Here is a 23,000-nt window from a genome sequence, read left to right as displayed (position 1 = left end):
AGTTATTTAACACCAGTTTTAAACCATGCTCTTCAATCAAGAATAGTTCCGGATTCATGGAAGGGATCTATTATTTCACCTAAATATAAAAGTGGGGATTGGTCCCTCCCATCCAATTATAGACTAATCACGCTCCAAGATATTGAAGCTAAATTATTTGCATCGGTTCTACTTAAGGAATTAACTGACTGGGCTAATTAAAAAATGTAATTCCACCAAACCAATCGGGTTTTGTACAAGGGCTAGGTACAACAACAAATGTGATAACACTGGGAATCTTAATGGAAAAATATAAAAATAAAAACCAGCCATTATATTTATGTTTTGTTGATTTCAAGGCTGCTTTTGACTGTGTGAATAGGCAGGTTTTATGGAGGAAATTGGATCATTGTGGCATTAGCTCCAGCCTTTTAAATGCAATTCAAATGTTATATACCGACACTTGGACAAGAGTCCGGCTAGGGAATGGATCAAGGCTCTCGAGGAAAATTGAAACAACTCAAGGCCTAAAGCAAGGGTGTGTTTTAGTCCCATATTTATTTCACCTATTATTATCAGATTTCACCCTTGAAATGAATAATGAACTAGCAGACTCACCGAAGCTGGCGGAGAAACAAGTATCAAACTTATTATATGCTGATGACGTTGTTCTGCTAAGCCAAACAAGGATAGGGCTGCAGCGATTAATAAACAAAACATCAATTTATTCCATTGAGAACAAAATGATTATAAACGAAACAAAAACAAAAGTAATGGAAGTTAGCAATAAGAAAAGGAAGGACAGTCAATATAAATGGTATTATCAAAAGCGGGAACTAAAAAAAGTTCAATGTTACAAATATGTTGGTATACTACTTGATGAGAAAGGATCATTCTCATTCCATAAAAAGGAGGCGAGGAAAAGAGCTAAAAAACACCAAGGGGCCTCCCGTCTACTTCACAGCTTTTTGGGAGGTCCAACTTATACCCCATTAATAAAAGTTATAAAAGCAAAATTTCTCCCAAGCCTTACATATGGAAGTGAAATACTGTGTGGAACCGATTCTGCATTATTAAATAGTGCTATTACAAACACATTTAAATATCTATTTCCTCTTCCAACTAATGTATCACCTGCTCAAATAAGGCTAGAATTTGGCTTTTGTAATCAACAATATGCAAGAATGGGTCAGTATATTAAGACTTGGAGACAAATTAAAACAAACATTAATAATCCAATGTGCACATTCTTGTGGAAAGAAATGGAACAAAATAATAAACTGTCCTTCAATAAATATTTACAAAAAGCACTTGAAGATTTGTCAGTTACTGAAATCTGGGAAATGCCCTTGACAGAACAAAGTTTTAAGAAAATAATAAATAATTCAGTTAAACATTTATCCCTTTTAAAAGATAAAGAACTGTTTATTAAGAGATCCCATGCTTAGATGTTGGTCCAGGAATATATAAGTCTTAAGGTCCAACCATACCTAGAAATACCATGGTCTGCAGAAACAAAAAACCCATTTATGAAAGCGCGATTTGGCAACTTACCTGGCTTAAAACATGCAGTGCCCTGGTTGAGAACATCTAAACCGTCTATGTGCAGATTATGTAACTTATGGGAGGAAAGTATTCTACATCTTGTTTGTATTTGTACAGGAATGATGGCGGAAAGAAAAAAATACTTGAAAAACTGCTTTATTGACAGAGGTGTTCGTACCTGCAGACATGCCATGGTAGTCTGTTTTAGACCAACGGACATTCAAATGATTTCCAATTTTACTAAATTTTTAATACTTGCAAAAAAGAAGTTGGATGCTTGTGAGTCGGCCACAGGAAATCTGGAAGTCCAAAATAGATAAAGACTAAATTTAGGACTAAATTTACGATCTCATGCATAAGTTAGAGAAATATTAATTGACACATTTTATACTATGGTCTGAAAGATGATGGTTTGATGTAATGTTTATATATTGTATTTATGTTCAAGAAACCTGTTTTTTAACTTTTATAATTCTTTTAAAAAATTTGAATGATATTTCTAAATTGGTGCGTTTTTGCAAAGAAAGTAGTAATTGTAAGGTTTTCATTAATTATGCAAATAAAATTTACCTTACCACATATGCCGAAACCCAAAACTGTCAATGTGACTCCATCAATTGTTGTAGCTGGTTGATTTTGACCCCGAGAAGCATACATATCTTCTCAGCAATGAGAGTTTGTTATAAAAACGGGAGAATATGCAGATAGTTTATCTTATTCCCTAGCAATATTCTAGAATTAATACAGTTTATGAATAAAACTGTAGTAAGAGATAAGGGTTGCATACTTTCACTTGGCCATTGTGCATCCTAGAATACTAATGGTCTCTGAATACAGCAGTCAGAGACTGTAGATTCTACTCAGATCATAAATCTCTCATCTGAATTCCTCTCGTCCTTTGTGACAAAGATACCAGCAGAACAATGTAAACTTCTACAAAGCATTCATATGTCTAATCAAGCATCAGTTCACGTGGAAATTAAGTCCAGCCAGGATCAGCAAAGTGGTACTTATCTGAAGGCCGAGTGCCAGATCAGCAAATCTACTTTGTCATCACAAAACCTACAATTCGCTAAATCACAGGGTTTGCTATTGCAAATTGGTGTTTGGCCATGTCCATAATCACAAGACTTCTTATTCAGGCACTTAGAAACATAAAAACTGTGGCACTGCACATTATGTACAAAACAAGTCAGTATTATTTTCGTGCTCAGACTGTCTGAAATCGTGTTGCACAAAGCGTGAATGTGAACTGCCAAAATGGAGATCAGATTCTGTTTTGCCCAGTAAAAAAATCTGATATGAGCTCCTGCAGAGAGCCGCTGACCTTGTCTCCCCCACCACCCGTCTGTTTATATATGACTTTGCTGTCATATTGTCTTTTTTCATCAGAACTATCCTTCCCCCAGAAAATCGAGAAAAGGCCAACAGAGCTAGCCAAATGGCTTCTAATTCCTTCCAGTGGAAGCTCTGAATTAGGGCCCAAAAACATTGCACCTGATGAGACTCTAAACAGGCAACCCAGCCTGTTAGACTGGCATTAATTATAACTATAATGGGAGAAGACTGGGAAGTATCCCTAACAAAAAAATCTAAGAGTCCAGCCACCAGGTCATGTCCTGTTGAGCAGAACTGGGCATCAGAATTCAAGAGTGAGCTCCTGTGACATCGGACCAACAGTTCATAATTTTGTGCAGCTGAAACCTGGCCATGTGAACCAAAAAAAACTGATGCTGCTAGACCTCCTAGACCTGTAACCATGAGGCGGCTCTCAGAGCCCTCTCCTTTGCCAAAGTTAATGAACTGCCTGCCCATGCCAAACCTTGCACTAATGAAACGTCGGTCGTGCCACAGAATTAGCTTTAGTTTTTCCGAATTCAGCAGAAACCTGTGGCTCCTTAGAACAAAAAGTAGCCTTTCCATCTGCTGCTTCAACTGCCCTCTTGGACATGTCAGAATTAGTTAGTTGGCCAATTAAAGATAAAGGAAGATCCGTTCTTGATGCAGTAGAGCCACCAGTAGAGCTCACACCTTTGCGAATACTCTTGGTGCTGAATACACTCCAAAAGGTAGAACTGAGAAGTGAAAATGCTGATGCCCTACTGCAAAAATTAAAATTCTGTGATGAACTTTGTGTATCGGGATTTGCAATGAAGCACCCTGCAGATACGGTAGTCAGATAGTCCTGGGACAGAACCAAAGAAATGATGCTCTGTAGTATCACCATTTTGAAGTATAATGTCTTTAACCAACAATGGAGTCTTTTTAAATCCAGCACTGGCCTTTAAGACCTCAAAAACATTTGAAGAGGATCTCTGCCCAATCTGGTTCTGAAGGACTGGGATGATTACTGCTTTTTCCATCAAAGTCAGAATCCCCTCCTACAGAGTCTTGCTTATTTGTGACCTGGAGTAGGGAAGTCCCTGAACCTGGGTGATATTTTAGGAAGTCAATGCTATAACCTCTCTTGACGATACTTAATATGCAATGATCCCTCTTGTCCTTTTTCCAAATGTAAAAAAAACCTCTGAATCCTCAGACTGTATCTGTAAAAGCTATAGAGCAATTGTCAGAATTACATTCTGAACCATCTTGGCTGGTTGCTTGAATCATATTTTCCCCAATTTTCTAGGTTAAAACTTCTTTCACCAAGCAGACAAAGCCTTTGTATGCCTCTTATAAGAGTCAAAAGAATGCTGATCCCATGCCGTATAGCAAGCTTTTGCTTTGTATGGTAAAGTGTGCATTGTCCTTAAATTCCTTGGTTATCGTGGTGTCCAACTGATCGCCATAACCTTCCTGCCATATAAGGGAATCTCCTAGATGGATGATTTTTCAGACGCCTCAGCCTTCCATTCCATCATCCAGACGTTTCGTATAGCCAGAATCGTTGCCGAGACAGAGGTCGCTCTCAACATTTCTGATAAAACATCAGCCAGAAAATGTGCCTCCTTCACCTGCCATCTGTACTAGGAGATCCCAATAGTCAGTGCTCTCTTGGATCACCACAGAAAGACTTTTAAAGTCTTGTATGAGAGATTGTGCTTATAGGAGTTAGTACCAGCTTTGAGGCTCAAATTCACTGCTGCAAAAGCTTGCCTCAAAGCCTTATCCACTTTCTTTCATTCTAAAGACCCCGTAGGGGAGTGAACTTCTGGATTCATAACAATACGGCCATTAAAGGTGGCCGAAATTTAGCCCACCTTTAGATTATGCTGAGCACGTCTTCCGTTTCTCCCAGAGTTTTCTTCAAAATGCTTGGTGTGTTCACATAATCAGCATCCTTCCATTCGTCAAAGATCAATTTTCTGATATTTTAAAGGAGCAGGATCGCAAAGGAAATATAATGAGGTAACAATTCCTCCTCATCCTGTGAGAAAGCAAACGGGGAAAATCCCAGATTTTTTCAAATGTGGTCAACACCCCAGGCACATCCTTCCTGAAAAAATACTTCCCGGGGTAATTCAGAGTCCAAGTGAGATGAGCTAACCTGAGAAGCTATATCACTGTGTTTCAACCCCTTGGATGTTTTTGTTCTGCACTTCTTTTTCTCAGCCAATGCTTAAGAGACAGCTAGCTCAATCATTTTTTGTATTTTGCAGCCATCAATAATGGAGGAGCATTTAGAGGTACTTGCAGAGACCACTAAGTTCTACTCCTTCTAGCTAGTATTGCTTGCCCTCAGATGAAATATGCCTCCTTTTAGTTCCTCTCTTGCCCTTCATCATGACTATTACTGACCCCATGCACCAGGAAAGAGTGCTATATATCTAAAAATGGTGGCTATCTCCACATACCAATGAAGGAACATGAACCTCCGATAAAAGCCCCCACATTCATGCCACCAAACAAACAATAAGATTTAATCATAGAGACTACCTCAAAGAGCTACTTCCTTCTCCTTAGCAGTAGACCGTTCACTTATGGAGAGCCCTGCTGATCCCACACAGCACTGCTCCTTGCTTACACCCCCCAACCTAGAAGCACAGCCCCAGCAATATAGTGTCAACCAGACACCATCCTGACCTTTTTCAAAGAAGCTACATGCTGAAAACCGGTCCCACTCCTTCATTCAGCAGCACTCAGAAGAGAGGTGAATGCCTTGAAGCACCCCACCCTGACCTTATAGGAATTCCACGTGTCTCCCCAGAGGCAGGTCCACACATTGCTGCACCGGTGAGAGACCTTAAAGACAAAGAGAAAACAGTGGTGGGAAAAGGCATTATATTCACTCCCGTCAGTGATGATTGCCGTCTGTAGAGGCAGGGTTGCCTTAAAACCTAAAGAATTTAAGAGAGGGAGGGACGGACGAATGGGTAATGAAAGCTAACATGAAAACAGCAGCATATAGGGGCGGCTCCTCCGTTATGGCGGAGGAGCGGAGTCCCACTGCTGAGAAGCAGCAGAGGCAAACATGAAAAATAAAATGATAATAAAACCATTTTATTATCATTTTATATTCTCTTACCTAGCCATTGCCAGCGACGTGGCAGGGCCATCCTCACGTGGCGTCACGCCACCAGTAGCGAGGAAGAATGGTGGGCACTGTAAGTCTTAGGACTGCCAAACCGACATGCAGACTTCTATTTCTCCAACCCAGCTGTGTTGCAGAGCTGAGTGGAGAACAGGCACAGGCTCTGTCAGCCCACGCAGGCCAATCACCGCGCTGCTCTCATGCTGGTACCAGCATCAGAGCAGTGCCGAGACTGCCCCTGTGAGCCTGTGTGCACCAGCATCGGGAGAGGAGCACTGAGGTGGCGTTCGCAGCGGCAGGTAAGTGCGTTAATTTATTATTTCCCCTTCTACCCCTCTCCCACGTTCACTTTGGCTCACCACTTCTAAATTAGAGAGTAGCCGCCACTGGCAGCATAGCTATCATTGGTGCAGCAGATGCATTGGTCCTGGGGACCACAGCCCAGGGGGTCCAATAAAACCCTGATAAGTTCTGCATTTCACAACCTCGACAGCAGCCAACGGCCCATTTTCCTTGCTTCCACCAGGGCCCATGGCATCCTTGCTACGCCACTGCACCAAAATAGCAATTCGCTGTTTTAAGTTAATTATTTTCAGTCTAAAATAAAGAGCAATTTTAACAAAGTCAAATTGTCCTCAAATATTTGATACTTAAGTGGCAACAAATAACTGTAAAATAATACACCACAGCCTGCACCGAGGCTTCACAGATATATTAAACTAATCAGTTTAACAAACAGATAGGTCTCTGGCTGGGCGTATGCGCCGCATACCAAACGAGGGGACTCGAGAACAGAATACAATCCGAGGTCGGCGTAGTAGTGTTTACAGCTCACTTGTGCTTCACGCAAAGGAATAACGGTTAATGGAAAAGACGTGTCGGAGTAGGGCTTCCTGCGAGCTCACAGCGTGCGTCTAACAAGGCTCCCGTGTATTTACCAGCCTGTCGCGTGCATATGGCACAGCTGACTACAGCAGAGCATTTCATTTGTCCACTGTGGCTTCCGTCGACGTGCATCTGCACCCCTTTGCTGCATGATAACGTCCTGCGCGGCGGCGTTAATCAAAAGAAAGCAACTTTGAATAAATGAGGCGCGCTCACTCCATCTCTGCCATCTGAGGCTCCGACGTTGAGCCTGCACTAATCAGCAAATAGATCTGCCGTTTTATACAACCTCATTTGAAGATTCATGGCTGTCGGTGCCGCTTGACTCATTTGAACACCCAGAGGGATGGCCTGGTTTCCACAGACCGCTTCTTCCCTTCGGCAGGGCTGCGCAATCAACTTTGATGATCTCATGAAGGGAAAAAATGTGCTGAGACACAACACCGGGGTGGGGCTGCGGGATCTTTTGTTTTGTTTGCTTGGCGGGGGTTGCGCTGACCAGATTTTCTGCTCTACAGCCATTGTGCTTCACGTCTTCTTGAAAAGTCGACCGAACGAGTCCTAGAAAGAGACTGTTTGGTTATATTTGTCCGAAGCCACTGCCACCTAACGGCCACGCGAGGAGGTTTCAGAATTAATTGAATAAATTTGTTGGGCTTTCTGCTGCTGCTGTCAGACAAATGCTTCAGTAAAACGCGTGCATGGTTTAATAGCGTGACACAGAGGCGTCACTCTGTATGTTCTCCTCACGGTAAGCCGCAAAGAACATGTTAAAAACAAGCATTGGGAAAGTAAATGGGTCAATCCGCTTGCTGGTGCAGTGGTTATTTTTTACAGTTTTATCTGTGCCACAAAAATATTTTTTTAAAAACAGGCCACACCTTTATGTTGCCACCATATACTTACAATAAAAAAGCCAAATACATTTGAATAAACATTCACGGTCGTGTCTGTTTTACTAATGCTCCAAAAAAAAGAAAAACCTTTCCGGGCGTTGTGGCATGCACTTTACTACTGTGTTTTTCTGAAGACATCAAGAAGGAATCCTCACTCAACGAAGCACTCAAATTGCAGACTGCTACTATGTCATAAGGTCACTAAACTCCTTATAACAGCTACTTTAAAAAAACTAAATAAGATTAAACAAGCATTAGAAATGCAATAGGTCTCGCATTTGTTAAAGCTATTGTCTTTGTAATTTGCAATGTCTTTTACATATGTGTTATTGAGCGTATATGAGTATTATGTGTTAAGAAGTGTAATTTTATGGCAAGACCGGAGGCTCCTATTATGCTTTCTTTTCTTGCTTTTATTCCAACAGCAGCAAGATAAACTAACATACCCAGAAGGCTTGGTGGAAAAACTACCAGCCAATGGAAAACGAAGAAACAAAATATTGTCCAATCATAGCTCAGCTCGTAATATAAGGTCTATCCTGACTGCGAACAGCCCTCTTTTCTTGCTGCTCGCAGTCAAGATAAGTACCTTTTAATTCATTTCAACGAAAGTTATGTCTTATGCTATGGTTATGGTGTACCTTGTTTGAATGTTCTTTTGTGCGCAGCGACGTTTCATTGCTGCTTGCCTTCGCGCTCGCACGCGCGTATGCTCCTTATTTATTCCTTTTAGCCCCCCCTCGTTTCTAACGACGCTTCATCTGCTCCGCGCGCGCCTCGCTTACCGGCCTTCATTTTTCCTCAAGCCGGTGGCGCAGCGCTTCGTTTCTCCTCACGACCCGACTGCTTCTCAGAATCGTTGTCACCACGCTACTTTCCGGTTCAAAGCCCACTATTCACACGCCCCTTGTGGGAGGGGGTTTGTCCTCTTGTCACACGCCCACTTCATTTCCTTCAGTTTTAACCCTTTCCTTTCCAGTTTTGTGTCCAGTTCTCTCTAGTATTTCATTATGTATGTTTCTGAGGAAAATAATGACAATGACGGGGAAGCATTTAAAGAGGATTTGAATACCTTTATTAATACCTCTGTGGAGCATGCTGTTGAGACCTCCATGAAACGTTTTTCCAAAACTATGGAGAATTCTATTTTAAGTTTAATGACCAAAACAATGGCCCATTCTGCGGGGGATAGCAGAAAACATAAGATGGTACTCTCTAAGGTTCCTTTGGCGTCTCAAGTGGTTGGTGAGTCTTCCTCACATACGACAGAGGACGTGGTTCCTCCCAGGCCTCCTTCCAAGGAGGGGTTAAAAAGTTCAGGTGGCAAACGTAAAGCCAAACTAAATAATCCAGAGGTACCACAGAAATTGGTCATTTCAACAATTTATGATACAGATGACGATATGGGTGACGCCACTGACCTTACTGATCTTTTTGAAATTGTGGACCCTTCGTCTTCCCCTCCTAAAAAATTGAAGTTAGATGCTTTTGCATCTGAACCAGTGCTTGACCCCGAGGGTACTCCTCTCTTCGATCCTGCTTCTATTAGACACCCTAATTCAACCGAATGGTTTCCCATTGAAAACGTGGGGGAGTATATCACCGCAAGACTTCGTCTTCCACTAGACAAGACGGTTAGGGCTAAACTGAAGTCTGAGTGCCCGAAGCCTTCTCTCCCTTCCCATATCACTTCTACTCCCGCTGTAGATCAACCTCTCATTACTTTTTTCTCAAAATTTGGCAAAGATCCACGTAAAGGAGTGGATAAAGCATGGTCTTCCTGCCAAGACAAATTGCTCGATCTAGTGGGTCCCCTTGCACGTATTTTTGATATGGCAGAGGCAGCTCGCCTTGACGGCTCCGAGCTCAATCCAGAAGAAGTATCTTTGTGGGTCCAGCGAGCCTTTTGCCTTCTGGGCAATACCAACGCAGCCATGACTCATGAGCGCCGCAAGGGCCTCTTAATTAAATTGGATCCCAAACTGGCCAATCTTGCCCCTCTTGATCCTGGTGTCAAGGCCGATGGTCTTCTGTTCGGAGATTCGTTGGTGAGAGACTTGAGCAGGTTCGTCACCACCTTTGCCTCCCTGGATAAAGCACAGCAATCCATCAAGAAAGTCTTCCCATCTCGGGTTTTTGGCAGGGCCGGAAGAGGCAGGAGCCGCTCTACCGGCCGTGGTTTCCACTCCCAAGGCTTCCGTGGCTCCTTCAACTCGAATCAACAGGACTACAAGCCCCAGTTCTACCCCCAAAGAGGCCGGGGATACAGAGGCAGGGGCCAACGTGGCTTCCGCCACAACTCGTCCCAGCAAGGTAGGTGCAACAACCCCCGTTGGGGGACGTTTATCTCTTTTCCTTCACAGATGGCAGTCCCTCACTGCAGATCCTTGGGTTCTCAACACTGTCCAAGGTTATCGTATAGAGTTTTACGCTCCACCTTTTCAAGAAACTCTTCCCCCGCCGTTAGTGTTCTCCACAGAAATGTCCCTTCTGGTGTCCTCCGAAATACAAGTCCTTCTTTCCAAAAAAGCTATTCTAGCTTCCCCCTTCGATCCCTCAGGGTTTCTCAGTACTCTGTTTCTCGTTCAAAAGAAGAACAAAAAGATGAGACCTGTGATCAATCTCAAATATTTCAATCAGTTCGTGGTTTATCGCCACTTCAAAATGGAGACAATTCTACATTTACGAGACACTTTGCGTCAACACGATTGGATGATTCGTATCGATCTCCAAGACGCTTATCTAGCTGTTCCCATTCACGATTCCCACACGAAATTCCTCCAGTTTCAGTGGCAAGACGTCACCTATCGTTTTCGATCCCTGCCTTTCGGTCTTTCTTCAGCACCTTGGTGCTTCACAAAAGTGATGCGACCTGTAGTGGCTTATCTCAGATCTCTTGGGATCCGGCTCATCATTTATCTCGACGATATCCTTATCATGAATCTGGACAAACAGGCCTTATTGAACGATCTCAACATCACTCGTTCTCTATTACTCGATCTAGGCTTCCTCCTCAATTTGGAGAAGTCCTCTCTTATTCCGGCTCAGAGTATGGAGTTTCTGGGGTTTTGCATAGACTCCCCATCTGCTTCCCTTCTTCTTCCTCAGTCCAAGATCTCCAATATTCATGCGGAAATTTCTCAGGCGCTCCGCCGTCCATTAATATCTCTCAGATCCCTAGCAAGGATTGTCGGCCTTCTCTCGGCCTCCATTCAGGCAATCTTCCCGGGTCCCCTTCATTATCGGGCTCTTCAACGCCTAAAGATCAGACATATTCGGCAAGGCCTTGCATATTCCGATCAAGTAAAATTAGATCTCGAATCTCGTCAAGAACTTCATTGGTGGATGAACCATTTAGATGCTTGGAACGGTCGAACCATTTTCGCTTCCGCCCCAGATCTTGTATTAGAATCCGATGCAAGCCTGTCGGGTTGGGGCGCCCGTTGTGGACCAATATCGACTGGAGGTACATGGTCAAAAGAGGAGTCCAAATTGCACATCAACTGTTTAGAGATGCTTGCAGGCTCCTTTGCAATTCAGAGTCTGGCAAAGGACAAAGTAAGTTGTACCATCCTCCTTCGCATGGACAATGTTTCTGCGGTTCGCTATATAAACCATCTCGGTGGCACCAAGTCAAAGGTCCTGGCAGACCTAGCAAAGAGCCTTTGGGAATTCTGCCTATCCAACAATCTCTCGCTCTCTGCGGAGTATCTTCCAGGGGATCTCAACGCCGTCGCCGATTGGCATTCTCGCTATCTCCGGGATTCCAGCGATTGGAAGCTTCTTCCCTCCGTGTTTCTCTCCCTCTCTCGGTTGTGGGGTCCTTTCTCAATAGATCTCTTTGCTTCTCGACTGAATTCTCAGTTGCCCCGCTTTTACAGCTGGTGTCCGGACCCTCTGGCTCTGGCGACCGATGCCTTCCTTCAAGATTGGTCCCTCCACCTCAATTATGCGTTTCCTCCTTTCCTGTTAATCAACAGAGTCCTCTCGCAGGTACGTCGCCAGATGACGTCTCTGGTAGTGGTAACTCCCTTCTGGCAGTCCCAGATTTGGTTTCCGTCTCTCCTAGAGTTGGCGGTGGACTTTCCCGTCCTTCTTCCCCCACTTCCCGATCTTCTCTCGGACCCCCTGGGCAATCCTCACCCTCTAATTGTCGACCAATCACTGGTGCTGTCCGCATGGAAAATTTCCAGCCTTCCTCTTCTGATCTCGTCATTTCGCAGGAAGCTTCAGTCTTCATTAGTCGTGCATGGGCCCCAGGCACCTCCAAGGCTTACAAATCCGCCTGGTCTCTTTGGTCAAGCTGGTGTCTTCAAAAATCAGTCGATCCCTTTTCAGCCTCTTTAAATTTTATTGTTAACTTCCTGGCTTCTGAGGCCAGTTCTGGCAAATCTTATCGTACTATTAATCTGTACAGATCCGCCATTTCTCTCAATCATGCCCATATCGATGGAAAACCTGCGGGAGCTCATCCCTTGATCTGCAGATTGCTGAGAGGAGTTCGTTTTTCAAAACCTCCGTTGGCTAAGTATTCTACTTTATGGGATGTTAATCTGGTTTTACAGTTGTTTTCTAATTGGCCTGATAACTCTGCTCTTTCTCTGAAAATGATTTCTGCCAAACTCACTATGTTGTTATGTTTACTTTCCATTAAAAGAGTATCTGATGTGAGGGCCATGGATGTCTCTTCTCGCCAATTCACTCCTACTGGTGTGCTGTTCCATATTCACAAACGCACAAAGACTAATTTAAATACTGTGTTCTATCCTTATTTTCCCTCCAATCCCAAGTTGTGTGTAGGTCAATGCCTAAAAGTTTATGAGAGTAAAACCTCTGATCTCAGGACTTCCTCCAGCTCCCAACTTCTGATTTCCTTCCGTAAACCCTTTCACCCTGTTTCTTCTGCCACTCTGGCCCGCTGGGTTCGTTGGGTCATGTCCCTGGCCGGTATTGACGTCTCCGTTTTTGGAGCTCATTCCACTAGGGGAGCCATGGCTTCTAAAGCCTTTTGGGCTGGCTCCCGTCTGGAGGACATCCTAAAATCAGCAGATTGGTCTAATGATACAGTGTTTCGTACATTTTATTGTAAACCTGTTGTTACTGCATCTTCTTTAGTGGTAGATATGCTTTAAACAAGCATAATAGGAGCCTCCGGTCTTGCCATAAAATGTAGATTTTCCTAATATATTATGACGGAAAGTCTTAATTTTATTAAAGACACGGAGGCGAGTATTATCCCGCTGCAACACTTCTAACAATTGTTCTCCCTCCCCACAGGCACTCCAGCGCTTCCACCAGCGTCACCCTGAGGTTTCCCCGGATCCTGCCAAGATCGCTTCTTTGGTTCCATCGCCTACCATGCTTGGATCCGAACTCCTCTCCGAGTCTCCTCTACTGCTCTTTGGAAAGGAAGTCTTCACGTGGACTCTATCTTTATGCATTTTGTTATCCGTTACTCCTTTATTTTTGTATTCTCTGTAATTGCTCGCACAAGAAAGAGGGCTGTTCGCAGTCAGGATAGACCTTATATTACGAGCTGAGCTATGATTGGACAATATTTTGTTTCTTCGTTTTCCATTGGCTGGTAGTTTTTCCACCAAGCCTTCTGGGTATGTTAGTTTATCTTGCTGCTGTTGGAATAAAAGCAAGAAAAGAAAGCATAATACTCGCCTCCGTGTCTTTAATAAAATTAAGACTTTCCGTCATAATATATTAGGAAAATCTACATTATTTGGAGTAGTATTTTGTGTTGTGGAGTGTTATATAGTGGGGTTTTATTATGAGGTGTGCTGTTGAATGTTGTGGTATGAAATTGAATTATGTGTTGTGAATAGGGTTGGGCGGAATTTGCGAAATTCACTTTCGCAAATTATCGCGAAAATGTTAAAAATCTCCGCAAACACGCGGAAATATCGCGAAGATGCGGAAGTTTTTTTCCCGCCCGTTCGCGGTATTTTCTGCATGGACGCAGCTCGCCAACTTACCCATGTGGTTGCTCGCGGGCGCGGCCATCTTGTTTTCAGTTGTCTCGCGGTGCATGTTCGCGAGAAGAAAGACGTGATCGCGCGACGCATGACGTCACTGCGGGCGCGAACTGTCGCGAGACAGCGCAAATGGCTACCAACAATCCAACATCTCATGGAGAACGCGACCGGATCGGGAAAACTTGTCGGCGAACGCGGGGATTCAGGTAAAGCGATCGCGCGCACGCGAGAATGTATTATTTTACAGCGCGAGCAAGAAACAAATTATCGCTAAGCTGCGGAATGTGGAAATTTTGACATTTTCGCGCTTTCCGCGGAACGCGAAAATGTCAAATTATCGCAATTTCCGCGACCGAAACGAAATTTTAGCCCAGGCCTAGTTGTGAATTGGATATATGTAATGTGCAGTGGAATTGTGTTGTGGAGTGGAATTATGTGGTCTGGTATTGAATTATGTGGTGTGGAATGGATTTGTGTGGAGTTGAATAGTGTGGCATGGAACAGTGTGGCGTTGAGTGAAATTATGTTGAGTGGAATTATGTGGCATGGTGTGGAGTGTATTTATCTGGACTGTTGTGAGGCTTAGAGTAAATTTATGTGGGGTGGGTGTATTTATGTTGTATTGAGTCCGTGTAAGTAGGTGGAGTTAAATTATGTGGTGCTGCGTAGTATTATGTGAAGTCTAATTTTGTTGAGTGTTGTGGAATTGTGTGCATTGTGTTGAATTATGTGCAGTTGAATGCTTGTTGTCTATGTACTGCAGTGTTGAGGGAGCAGACTTTATGGGAGGTGAACCAATGTTTTTTATGTCCTCTTACCACCCTGAACTGTCATGAGTGGCATGGAGTGGAATTATGTGGTGTGGTATTGAATTTTGTGGCATGAGGTGGATGTTTGTGGTGTAGATTGGATACATGTGGTGTGTAGTGGAATTATGTGCTGTGGAATTTTGAATTGTGTGGCGTGAATCTGTGTGATGTTGAGCGAAATTATGTTGAGTGGTATAATGTGGCTTGGTGTGGTGTGTATTTATGTGGAGTGTTGATTCGTGGAATGGAGTGGATTTATATGGAGTATATTTATGTGGTATGGAGTAGAGTGTAATTATGTGGCCAAAAACATTGACAATTGTTCCACAGAAGTACAAAAGCATAAACTAAATCCGGAGTACATACTGCAAATATCGCCTTCTTAATACTTTTACTGCATGTTTAAAATGTGCAAATGGCACAATATAAGCATGTTGTATTTTCATTTAGTCAATAAATGTTTTTCTCCTTAAAGAGGATCTGATTGGAAAACCCTAAAAACTGCAACTTTTCCCACACACTCGGGGGTACTGACAGTAAATAAACATTAGTTTGCAAAAGTTTAAATGCCAGCACTGAAGCCAAAGAGTGGAAACTAAATAGAGTGTAGAGTAACCCAACCACGCTTCGCAAAATCATACAGTGTGTTTCTGATGTGCAAAAAGCATAAGATAAGCTTTTCGTTTTGTACAAGAAAAATATTTAAACCAGAGCTTAAAGAGAATGTGTGGAATATATAAATGCAACCAATGTCATTTTTTTTTTTTAAAGATAAAGCCATTGCATTAGCACTGTTTTACAAGAAACAGAAGTCTTTTCCAACAATTTTGTATAAAATAATGCAGATCTATGCTCGGATTTTTCCCTAATAAATGTAAAATGTATGAGCATGTGTTCAAATCTACTTTATCTTTTGTTTGGGGGTGCCTAGTTTAGTTTCCTAAAAGATAGGAACGTAGCTAATGAACAAAGGGCTTCAGGCTGGTAGCTTTTTGTTTTGCTTGCGTAAATGTTTTACACAATCCCAACCTGATAGCATCTCTGTGCATGTTGCACGTCAGCCTTCTTGAAGGAGCACCACCAATTAAATGATTGTGTTTCAAATTTTAATGATGATTGGCCCAAAGTTTAAAAGTCAGTATGCATGAAGCAAATAACGCATACCTACAATGTAGAAAGATACAGCCTTGATGCAAAGGAACATGGAGATATAGGGTTATAGTGAGAAAGGGGCATAGCGTGGAGGGCTGAGGGACAGCAGGCTTAGAGAAGTATAGTTTAAGATAATGGATAACAAAAAAAATGCATAGAGATCACTGAGAAACAGGCTAAAGACAAACAGACTTGTGAACAGAAATGTAAAGTGAACGGAGGGATGTGTAGTATAGATAAAGGATATATAGAGAAAGATGGGATAAAGAGTGAAAAAAAACATTTGGAAATATAATTGCTATTGGAAAGGTAAAGTGAAGAGAAAGAAACAAAGTATAAAGATAAGGAGAGAGAGAGCAGAGTAAGCCAGGCAGTTAGAGATATTTGGAGAGAGAACTGAAAGGCATAGAGAATAGAGAGAAAAACGATGAAAACAGTGAGGCTTTGAGAGAAAGAGTGAAATAATGTGAAAGAAAGAGATAAAGAAAGTGATGAGATAGAAAGATATTTGGAAAAATAAGGGAATGGCGGAGTGAACATAGACACAAATGTCACTGAGAGAAAACACAGAGATATAGAGCAAGAGTGAGATGGAGATTGAGAGAGAGAGAGAGCGAGGCAAAAAGAAAGTGAAAGAACCTGTCCAGATCCCCTAACGGCTACAAGTATTCAGTGTGTGTCTTTTATAGAAAAATATGTGTTGTAACAATGGGGACTGAAACGAGCAGGTATAAACTAGTAAAACAGATTAGTCCTTTGTGCTTTAAAAAAAACACATGGAGTGTTACCTGAACGGCATATTGCACACAGAGAGAGAGAAGGCATTCTAGTTGGTTATCACAGAAATAAGTTTGTTGTTCATATAAAGCCGTAACAAATACCAGCAGTGGGGAAACCCGATGCCTGAGGTGAAAGGTGGCTTGTGAAACATGAAGTATACTGCAGGATGGGTACAGAAAGCAACAAAACATTCTTAAAACACTGTGTCCTTAGAGGCATATGTTTGTAACACGTAAACCTCACAAGATAAGTGTCATGGTGCTGTCAATAGATAGCATTTGGCCTAACTGCTGGATCGGTTGATCTCGGAGCTGGGGAGCCAGGTTTGAGTCTCAGCAGGGAGGCTGAATATCCTGTGTTTCTGGGCAAGTCACTTAATTTCTCAGGGCCTAACAAAATGAATGTGTCAATCTGTAGCTCAACTGGTGCTCATCATGTGAAGCTTCTGATACCTTGAGGTCGAGTTTGCACAATTAAAAAAACGTTAAACTCCTACAGCACGACCCATAAAACTAAATACAAGCCAATAAATGTATGTTTTCTCTTATTTGCTAATATAAAAGCGTGAAATCCCCTTTCTAATGTAATGTGCCCGACCCCTAAAACGTCAACATTAGAAATATATTTTGTTTTATTACGAACATAACCTGCACCATAAGCACTTCCTTGTTGTAATTCACACATTAAGTGTGCCTTTTTTTAAAAACCGTAACTAATAATAGGAGCAGTGTTTTTTTTGCTTTTGTTGGAAAACAGCAGTGGTGAAACACGATTCGTGGAGTGAAAGGTTGCTTACAAAACATCAATTAAGTATACCTGAGCAGAGGCACACGAACAAACGAAACCTTCAGTGACTTTCTCTTTCTGAACACTGTGTTTTGACTGACGCTGCAGCTGCCCCGATGGGAGGAGGGGCATCACACACTGTGACCGGAGGAAAGGTAAACACAGTGTGATGGGCAACAAAAAGATTCACGTAGTTAAATCGCCTTCGAGGGAACCAAGCCCCAAAGGAGGGACAATTACAGTGAATGCCACAATAAAATGGCAGTATTTCTGAATGGCACAGCACATAACGAATGGCCATGATGGGCTTGGCAAAAGCCCACAGAGGAAAGATACAACAGTCTTGCAGACAGCGCATGCGCTGTCTAGGCTCGACCTAAAAAGTGCACATTATAAGAGCTATGTCACTGAAGAACCAGGAACTACTTTTAAGTGGATATGAACAATGTGCACATGCTTTGTAGCAGTCACTCACAGCGAAGGGAGCCAATGTGTAAAGAGGTGATATACAGTGCTTAATTTGGGCTGAGTGCTGCCAGTGCGGTGCACTAGCAAATATTTTAGGGAATAGGCTATTATTTGTCCTCATCAGACATTTTCGGAGACTAAAGGCCGATTAGGATGGCGGAAGGCCCACCACCGCCGGTCCTTCTGCCATCACTAAGTGATTTTCCCACCGCCCAATTAGAATGGCGGTAGGTACCGTGGTGGACGCAAAGTCTATCCGCCACTACACCGCTAAAGGCAATCGTACCAATTGCTTGGCGGATGGTGCAGGGTGCCTAAAATGGTGTCAGTGCCTAGCAGGCACCGTCCACCAAATTAGGATGTTGTGAGGAAAAGGCCTTTCCATGGCGGCGATACCCCCATGGAAAGGCTGGTGGGGATGGGGTTTGGGGGCCCGTTGCGGGCCCCCCTTCTTCCGGGGGGAGGTGTTGCTGCCCTGGGGCGTACCCATGGTACCCCCCTGCATTTCCCTGCACTGCAAGGCAGGCACTGTGTGGTACCTGCCACACAGTGCAGGGAAATGCAGTGCATGCCATTTTAACTTTGCGAACGGTGCCGCCATGCTGGTGGGCGCATCGTAATATGTGTGGTGGGACCGCCGCATTACTGGCAGGCAGTTCCAACCACCGCAACGATGGCGGGCGGACTCGTGTCCGTCCGCCATCGTAATGAACCCCTAAGAGAGGGAGAAACATACAAAGGGGAAAGAAGAAAAGGAAGAGAAAGACAGAAAACCGGCACAAAGAGAGAACATAGGGACCTCCTAAAGTAAGGTTAAGTAGTAAGGAGCATCTGGCAGCAAAATTAAAGAGGTGCCGTATACGCAGCTCTCATATTTAATGCACATGCATTTAATAGCACCGGTAGCGGGTTTCTGAGCAGGGCTTTGGGAACCGGCACTCATTGTTTTACAAATTTAGCATGAAGGGCGAGTCTATTGCTCTATGCTCCATTCCTCCACAGCAACTGCCATTCAAGCAGGTATATTATTTTAAAGTTGCATTTTTTTAAAGTTGCACATTAGATATTAAACTTTGGGTGTACCTTATAATCTGTTTTTGCGCCATCACAGCTTTCCGTTCCACTGCGGTCTGCCGTTTGTGTGGAGAAAGCTTGTATTTTTACTTACCCCACTTCCGGTTTGCACGAAAGCCGTGGTTTCAACAGTTTAGCTGCAAATATCCGGTAGGCTACTTAATGGCGATGACGACGCTGTTGCGTAGATAGCAAATGTCAGGCAAGTGGATACATTATTTTAAAGCTGCATTATTTTAAAGCTACACATTATATGTTAAACTTTGGGTTTACCTTATGATCTGTTTTGCACCGTCGCAGCCTTCTGTTCCACTGATGTCTGCTGTTTTTGTGAAGAAAGCTCGTATTTTTACTCACCCCACAGACGGTTTGCGTGCAGCAGGTGTGCCAATGACGCGCCTAAGGCAAGCCCGTCTGCACCCGATCTTCGCCAGGACCACTGCATCATTAACATCAGAAAGCAGGTACTCTGCCAGAATTATTTATCCTAGTGAAAAACGACACAATATTAACACGTCAGACAGAGCTGGTATCTCCTCTGGTCCCCTCCACTCTAGAAGGTCCCGTTGCTTGCAGAAAATGCAATTTCCATTGTTTCTATATTTCACTGACAGAAGTGTGTTCCTACCTCACTGACCACAAATTATTCACCCTATTCCCCTCCCCCCTCTTAGCCCCAGGACTCCCAGCATTTGGAGAGTGTCCTACGCAATGTCAGGTCTCTACCAAAGCACCTGATCGAACTTTGGGACCTGTTCTCTTCTTTGTCATCTGATGTCAGTCTGCTTACCGAAAGCTGACCAAGACCTACTGCATCTCCAGCCATTTCACTGGCTGCCACGGAAAACTATTGCATGCTAAGAGTGGATACAGCTGGCGGAACCGGAGATGGAATAGCCATTGTCTTTAAAGATACTCTTAAAGTCTCCCTAATAGAAACACTCCATGCAGATTGTGTGTCTGTCTGCATTTTTAAGCTTGAACTCTCCTCCACTGACTTTTGGAAAAGTGCCCTAGTGTATCGTCCTCCTGTTCCCAAAAAAGAGTTCAGCTAGCACCTCACAGAATATTTTGTAACGCATGTCCTGGCATCAAAACACTTTCTTCTGCATGGAGATTTTAATCTCCATGGCGAGGAGGCTGGAAAGGCAAAGGTTGTACAACTGATCTCTAATTTCGACACGCTCAGTCTATCTCAGATAGTCATTGGATCTACCCATAGGGCAGGGAACACGCTGGGCTTAATTTTCACAAACTCTGTGGGGCTGATTACGATGGCAGACAGAAAAGCCATCCACCCGCCGCGCTCACGGTAAAAACCACCTGCATGCACCGCAGCAATTCCGCCGGTCAGATTACGATGCAATACATGTAAAATCCGACCGCGGCGGACGGAATTCACAAAACAACGTCTGCCACGGTCAGAAAAGCTGCAAATCAGACCGCTGCGGACGGGGAAAGCTGTTCAATGGACTAAAAAGGCGCTACTGCTGTGGTATGACCGCACAGCTAATTGCGCTGCGGTCGCGCTTAGGCAAAATGAATGGTGGTCGGAACAAATTTCACAACAATGCTCAAAGTGTGCCTGTACTCTCTGCTGCCCTCAATCACATCCAACAAGCCCCAATGACACACCCCAAATCTTTTCTGATAATGAAAGCCATGTTCAGCACCTGGTGGTCATCACTAATGTGGACACACCCACATAGCACATGATAAAACCAATCCCTTCACTGACCATCATCCCTTGCAAGTCAGCATCAGAGAGACACAGAGAGAGAGACAGCACACCATTTTGCAGACAGAACACATCACACAGCACACCATCACACCCACCTATCTCCACACACCATCACTTCTCATCCACACACCTCACATATCTTCACCACCACCTTGCACCCTGCACTCCTCACTCATTTGCACCATGCCCCCCCCACCAAAAATGACAACATTCAGTGACACAGAGTTGAAAGGGATGGTAGATGTGATAATTAGGGTAGAACCACATTTATTTAGGAACCTGGTCCAACAGACCCCACTACTGAGGAAAAATCAAATGTGGGGAAGGATCTACAACAAAGTCAATGCAGTAGGGACCACCCTGCACACACTGCGTGACATCAAAAAGCGGTGGACTGACCTCAAGAGCAGGGTCAAGGTTCGGGCCCAGAGGAACCATGAGGCGGCTCAAAGAAATGGTGGCGGCCCTCCCATTCCACTACTAACTTTCACCGAATGGGAGGAGAAGGTGCTTGCCATACTGCATCCCAAGAGTCTCACAGTCTCACAGGAATAGATGGGGGAGTGCAGACTGGTGAGTACCAAAAATATTATCACATCACACTGCAATGTTCTGTCGTGCACAACAATTGAGCTTCAATTCCCAGACTAAATCAAACTTAGGTAGAATGCATGCTTTCAATATAAATGTCTTACATGGCTAGCATTTCCTTCCTCTGCTTCATCTTACAGGTAGGTAGTCAGCTCATACACCATGGTCTCCTTCCCTAACAGCATGGAGCACCCTCCCCACCACACAGACTTGTGGCAGCCATCTCCCTCCTTTGCTTCACCTTACAGGTAGGTAGCCATCTTACTGGGGAGTGGGTGGTTAGGACCTGAGAGCAAGACCACAACTCCCACAAGGCCCTCTGTCTTCCCTCCCAAACAGCATGGAGCACCCGCCCCACACCACAGCCACATGGCTGCCATCTCCCTCCTCTGCTTCACCTTACAGGTAGGTAGTCATTTTACTGGGGAGTGGGTGGTTGGGACCTGAGAGCAAGACCACAACTCCCACAAGGCCCTCTGGACTCCCTCCCAAACAGCATGGAGCTACATGACCACCACATCCCGCACTTGGTAGACAACTCTGTAAAGCTCCATAAGTCATAGCCAGTGCATACACAGCTAATCCCATTTAGATGTCACATGAATCATAGTATCAATGATGCAGACACATGCAACTGCAAAGCAAAGTCCAATTACGCAATGGCCAAAATGCAATGTGCAAGTCCCAGTGCCTCAAAGCATAAAGGCTCCCATCAACACAACACATGCATAGAGACTCAGTCAAAGTTCACAAACCACATGATGTCAGTACAAAACAGAACAACAGAAATCATGAAGTTGCTGCATAGCAGACAGATACTTTCTGAAAGGTCTCGAATATCCTAGCATAAACTGAAGTGGATGAGAAACAAGTTGGTACATGAGGACATGTCCTTGGAAATACAATATCTGTACATGTGAAAGTGTTGGTATCACCATGTCACATCGCTATCAAGTAATGTATGTACCTCTACATCATGTACAACTGCTGACAAACGAATGCCAAGGTCTAAAGATTGGTTATCTAAAATGAAATGTCCAAAACATGATCGTCAAAGTTGTGTTGTGTACTGAACATGCTGACAATATAACCTCTGTCCAACAGTTGATTCACTATCAACACCTGGGGATACCGAGATCAACGAGCCGAGCCAGTCTCTCCCCCAGGAAGGTGATCTCTCGGATGCTGATTCTCTCCGTTTCTCAGACGAGGAGCACCAACCTGGCCCCTCAGGAGTAGCAGGTCAAGCTCTGTCTCAGGGCCTCACTGTCCCTACCACCACGACTCCCACAACAGCAGCAACAACGCTGACCCCTGCAACAACGACCTGTGTGGCAGTCACCTCCACCATCACCACCGCTGCCTCCAACACTGTCCCTGTGGCAGTTGTCACTAATCTCACGAGGCAGCCCGGGGATGTTGGGGACAGTGTGCGGGGGCATCAACTGGCAACGCCACAGGTCAATGTCTACAGGGCAGGTGGGAGGACAACTGGGGGACAGTCACAGGAGGACACTGAGACTGACGCCTTGGCCACTGTTAACACAGTGCTTGGTGTATACCAATAAAACCAGGGACAGATGCGCCAGGTCATGGAATAACTGCGGGAGCTCCACCTGCTGCAGAGGTCCATGGACACACGTTTGGGGAAACTTGTGGAGTACATGGGCCAGCTTGTGAGTGTTCTGAGGGACATTCATGCAGCTCAAATAGCTGTCCCCCCAGTGGTCAGCGTGATGATACATGCAACACCTCAGCAGCGGCCACAGGGAGGGGTGAGTCAGAAGACACAGACTCCTCAGACACCTCTGAGCATGCAGCAGGGTCCCCCCCTGC

The 23,000-nt window shown here is 44.1% G+C and overlaps 1 protein-coding gene across 1 annotated transcript; it reads left to right on the top strand.

The window, feature by feature from the left end:
• Positions 1 to 8,700: 8,700 nt before the first annotated feature.
• On the top strand, positions 8,701 to 22,732 carry LOC146854989 (uncharacterized). Its single transcript, XM_085651068.1, has 2 exons — positions 8,701 to 10,092; positions 22,269 to 22,732. Exons 1-2 carry the CDS (start codon positions 8,790 to 8,792, stop codon positions 22,730 to 22,732), a joined length of 1,767 nt encoding a protein of 588 aa, XP_085507194.1. The 5' UTR covers positions 8,701 to 8,789.
• Positions 22,733 to 23,000: the final 268 nt, after the last annotated feature.

This window comes from Triturus cristatus, chromosome 4_1 (assembly GCF_964204655.1).
Source record: "Triturus cristatus chromosome 4_1, aTriCri1.1, whole genome shotgun sequence".
Classification (NCBI taxonomy): Eukaryota; Metazoa; Chordata; class Amphibia; order Caudata; family Salamandridae; genus Triturus; species Triturus cristatus.
The sequence above is the reverse complement of the archived record's forward strand: the minus strand, read 5'-3'. Positions and strand labels throughout refer to the sequence as shown.

Coding starts and splice junctions, on each gene's coding strand:
- LOC146854989 (XM_085651068.1), top strand. CDS start 8,790: ATGTATGTTTCTGAGGAAAATAATGACAATGACGGGGAAGCATTTAAA. Junction 10,093..22,268: donor CCACAACTCGTCCCAGCAAG/GTAGGTGCAACA, acceptor TCTGTCCAACAG/TTGATTCACTATCAACACCT.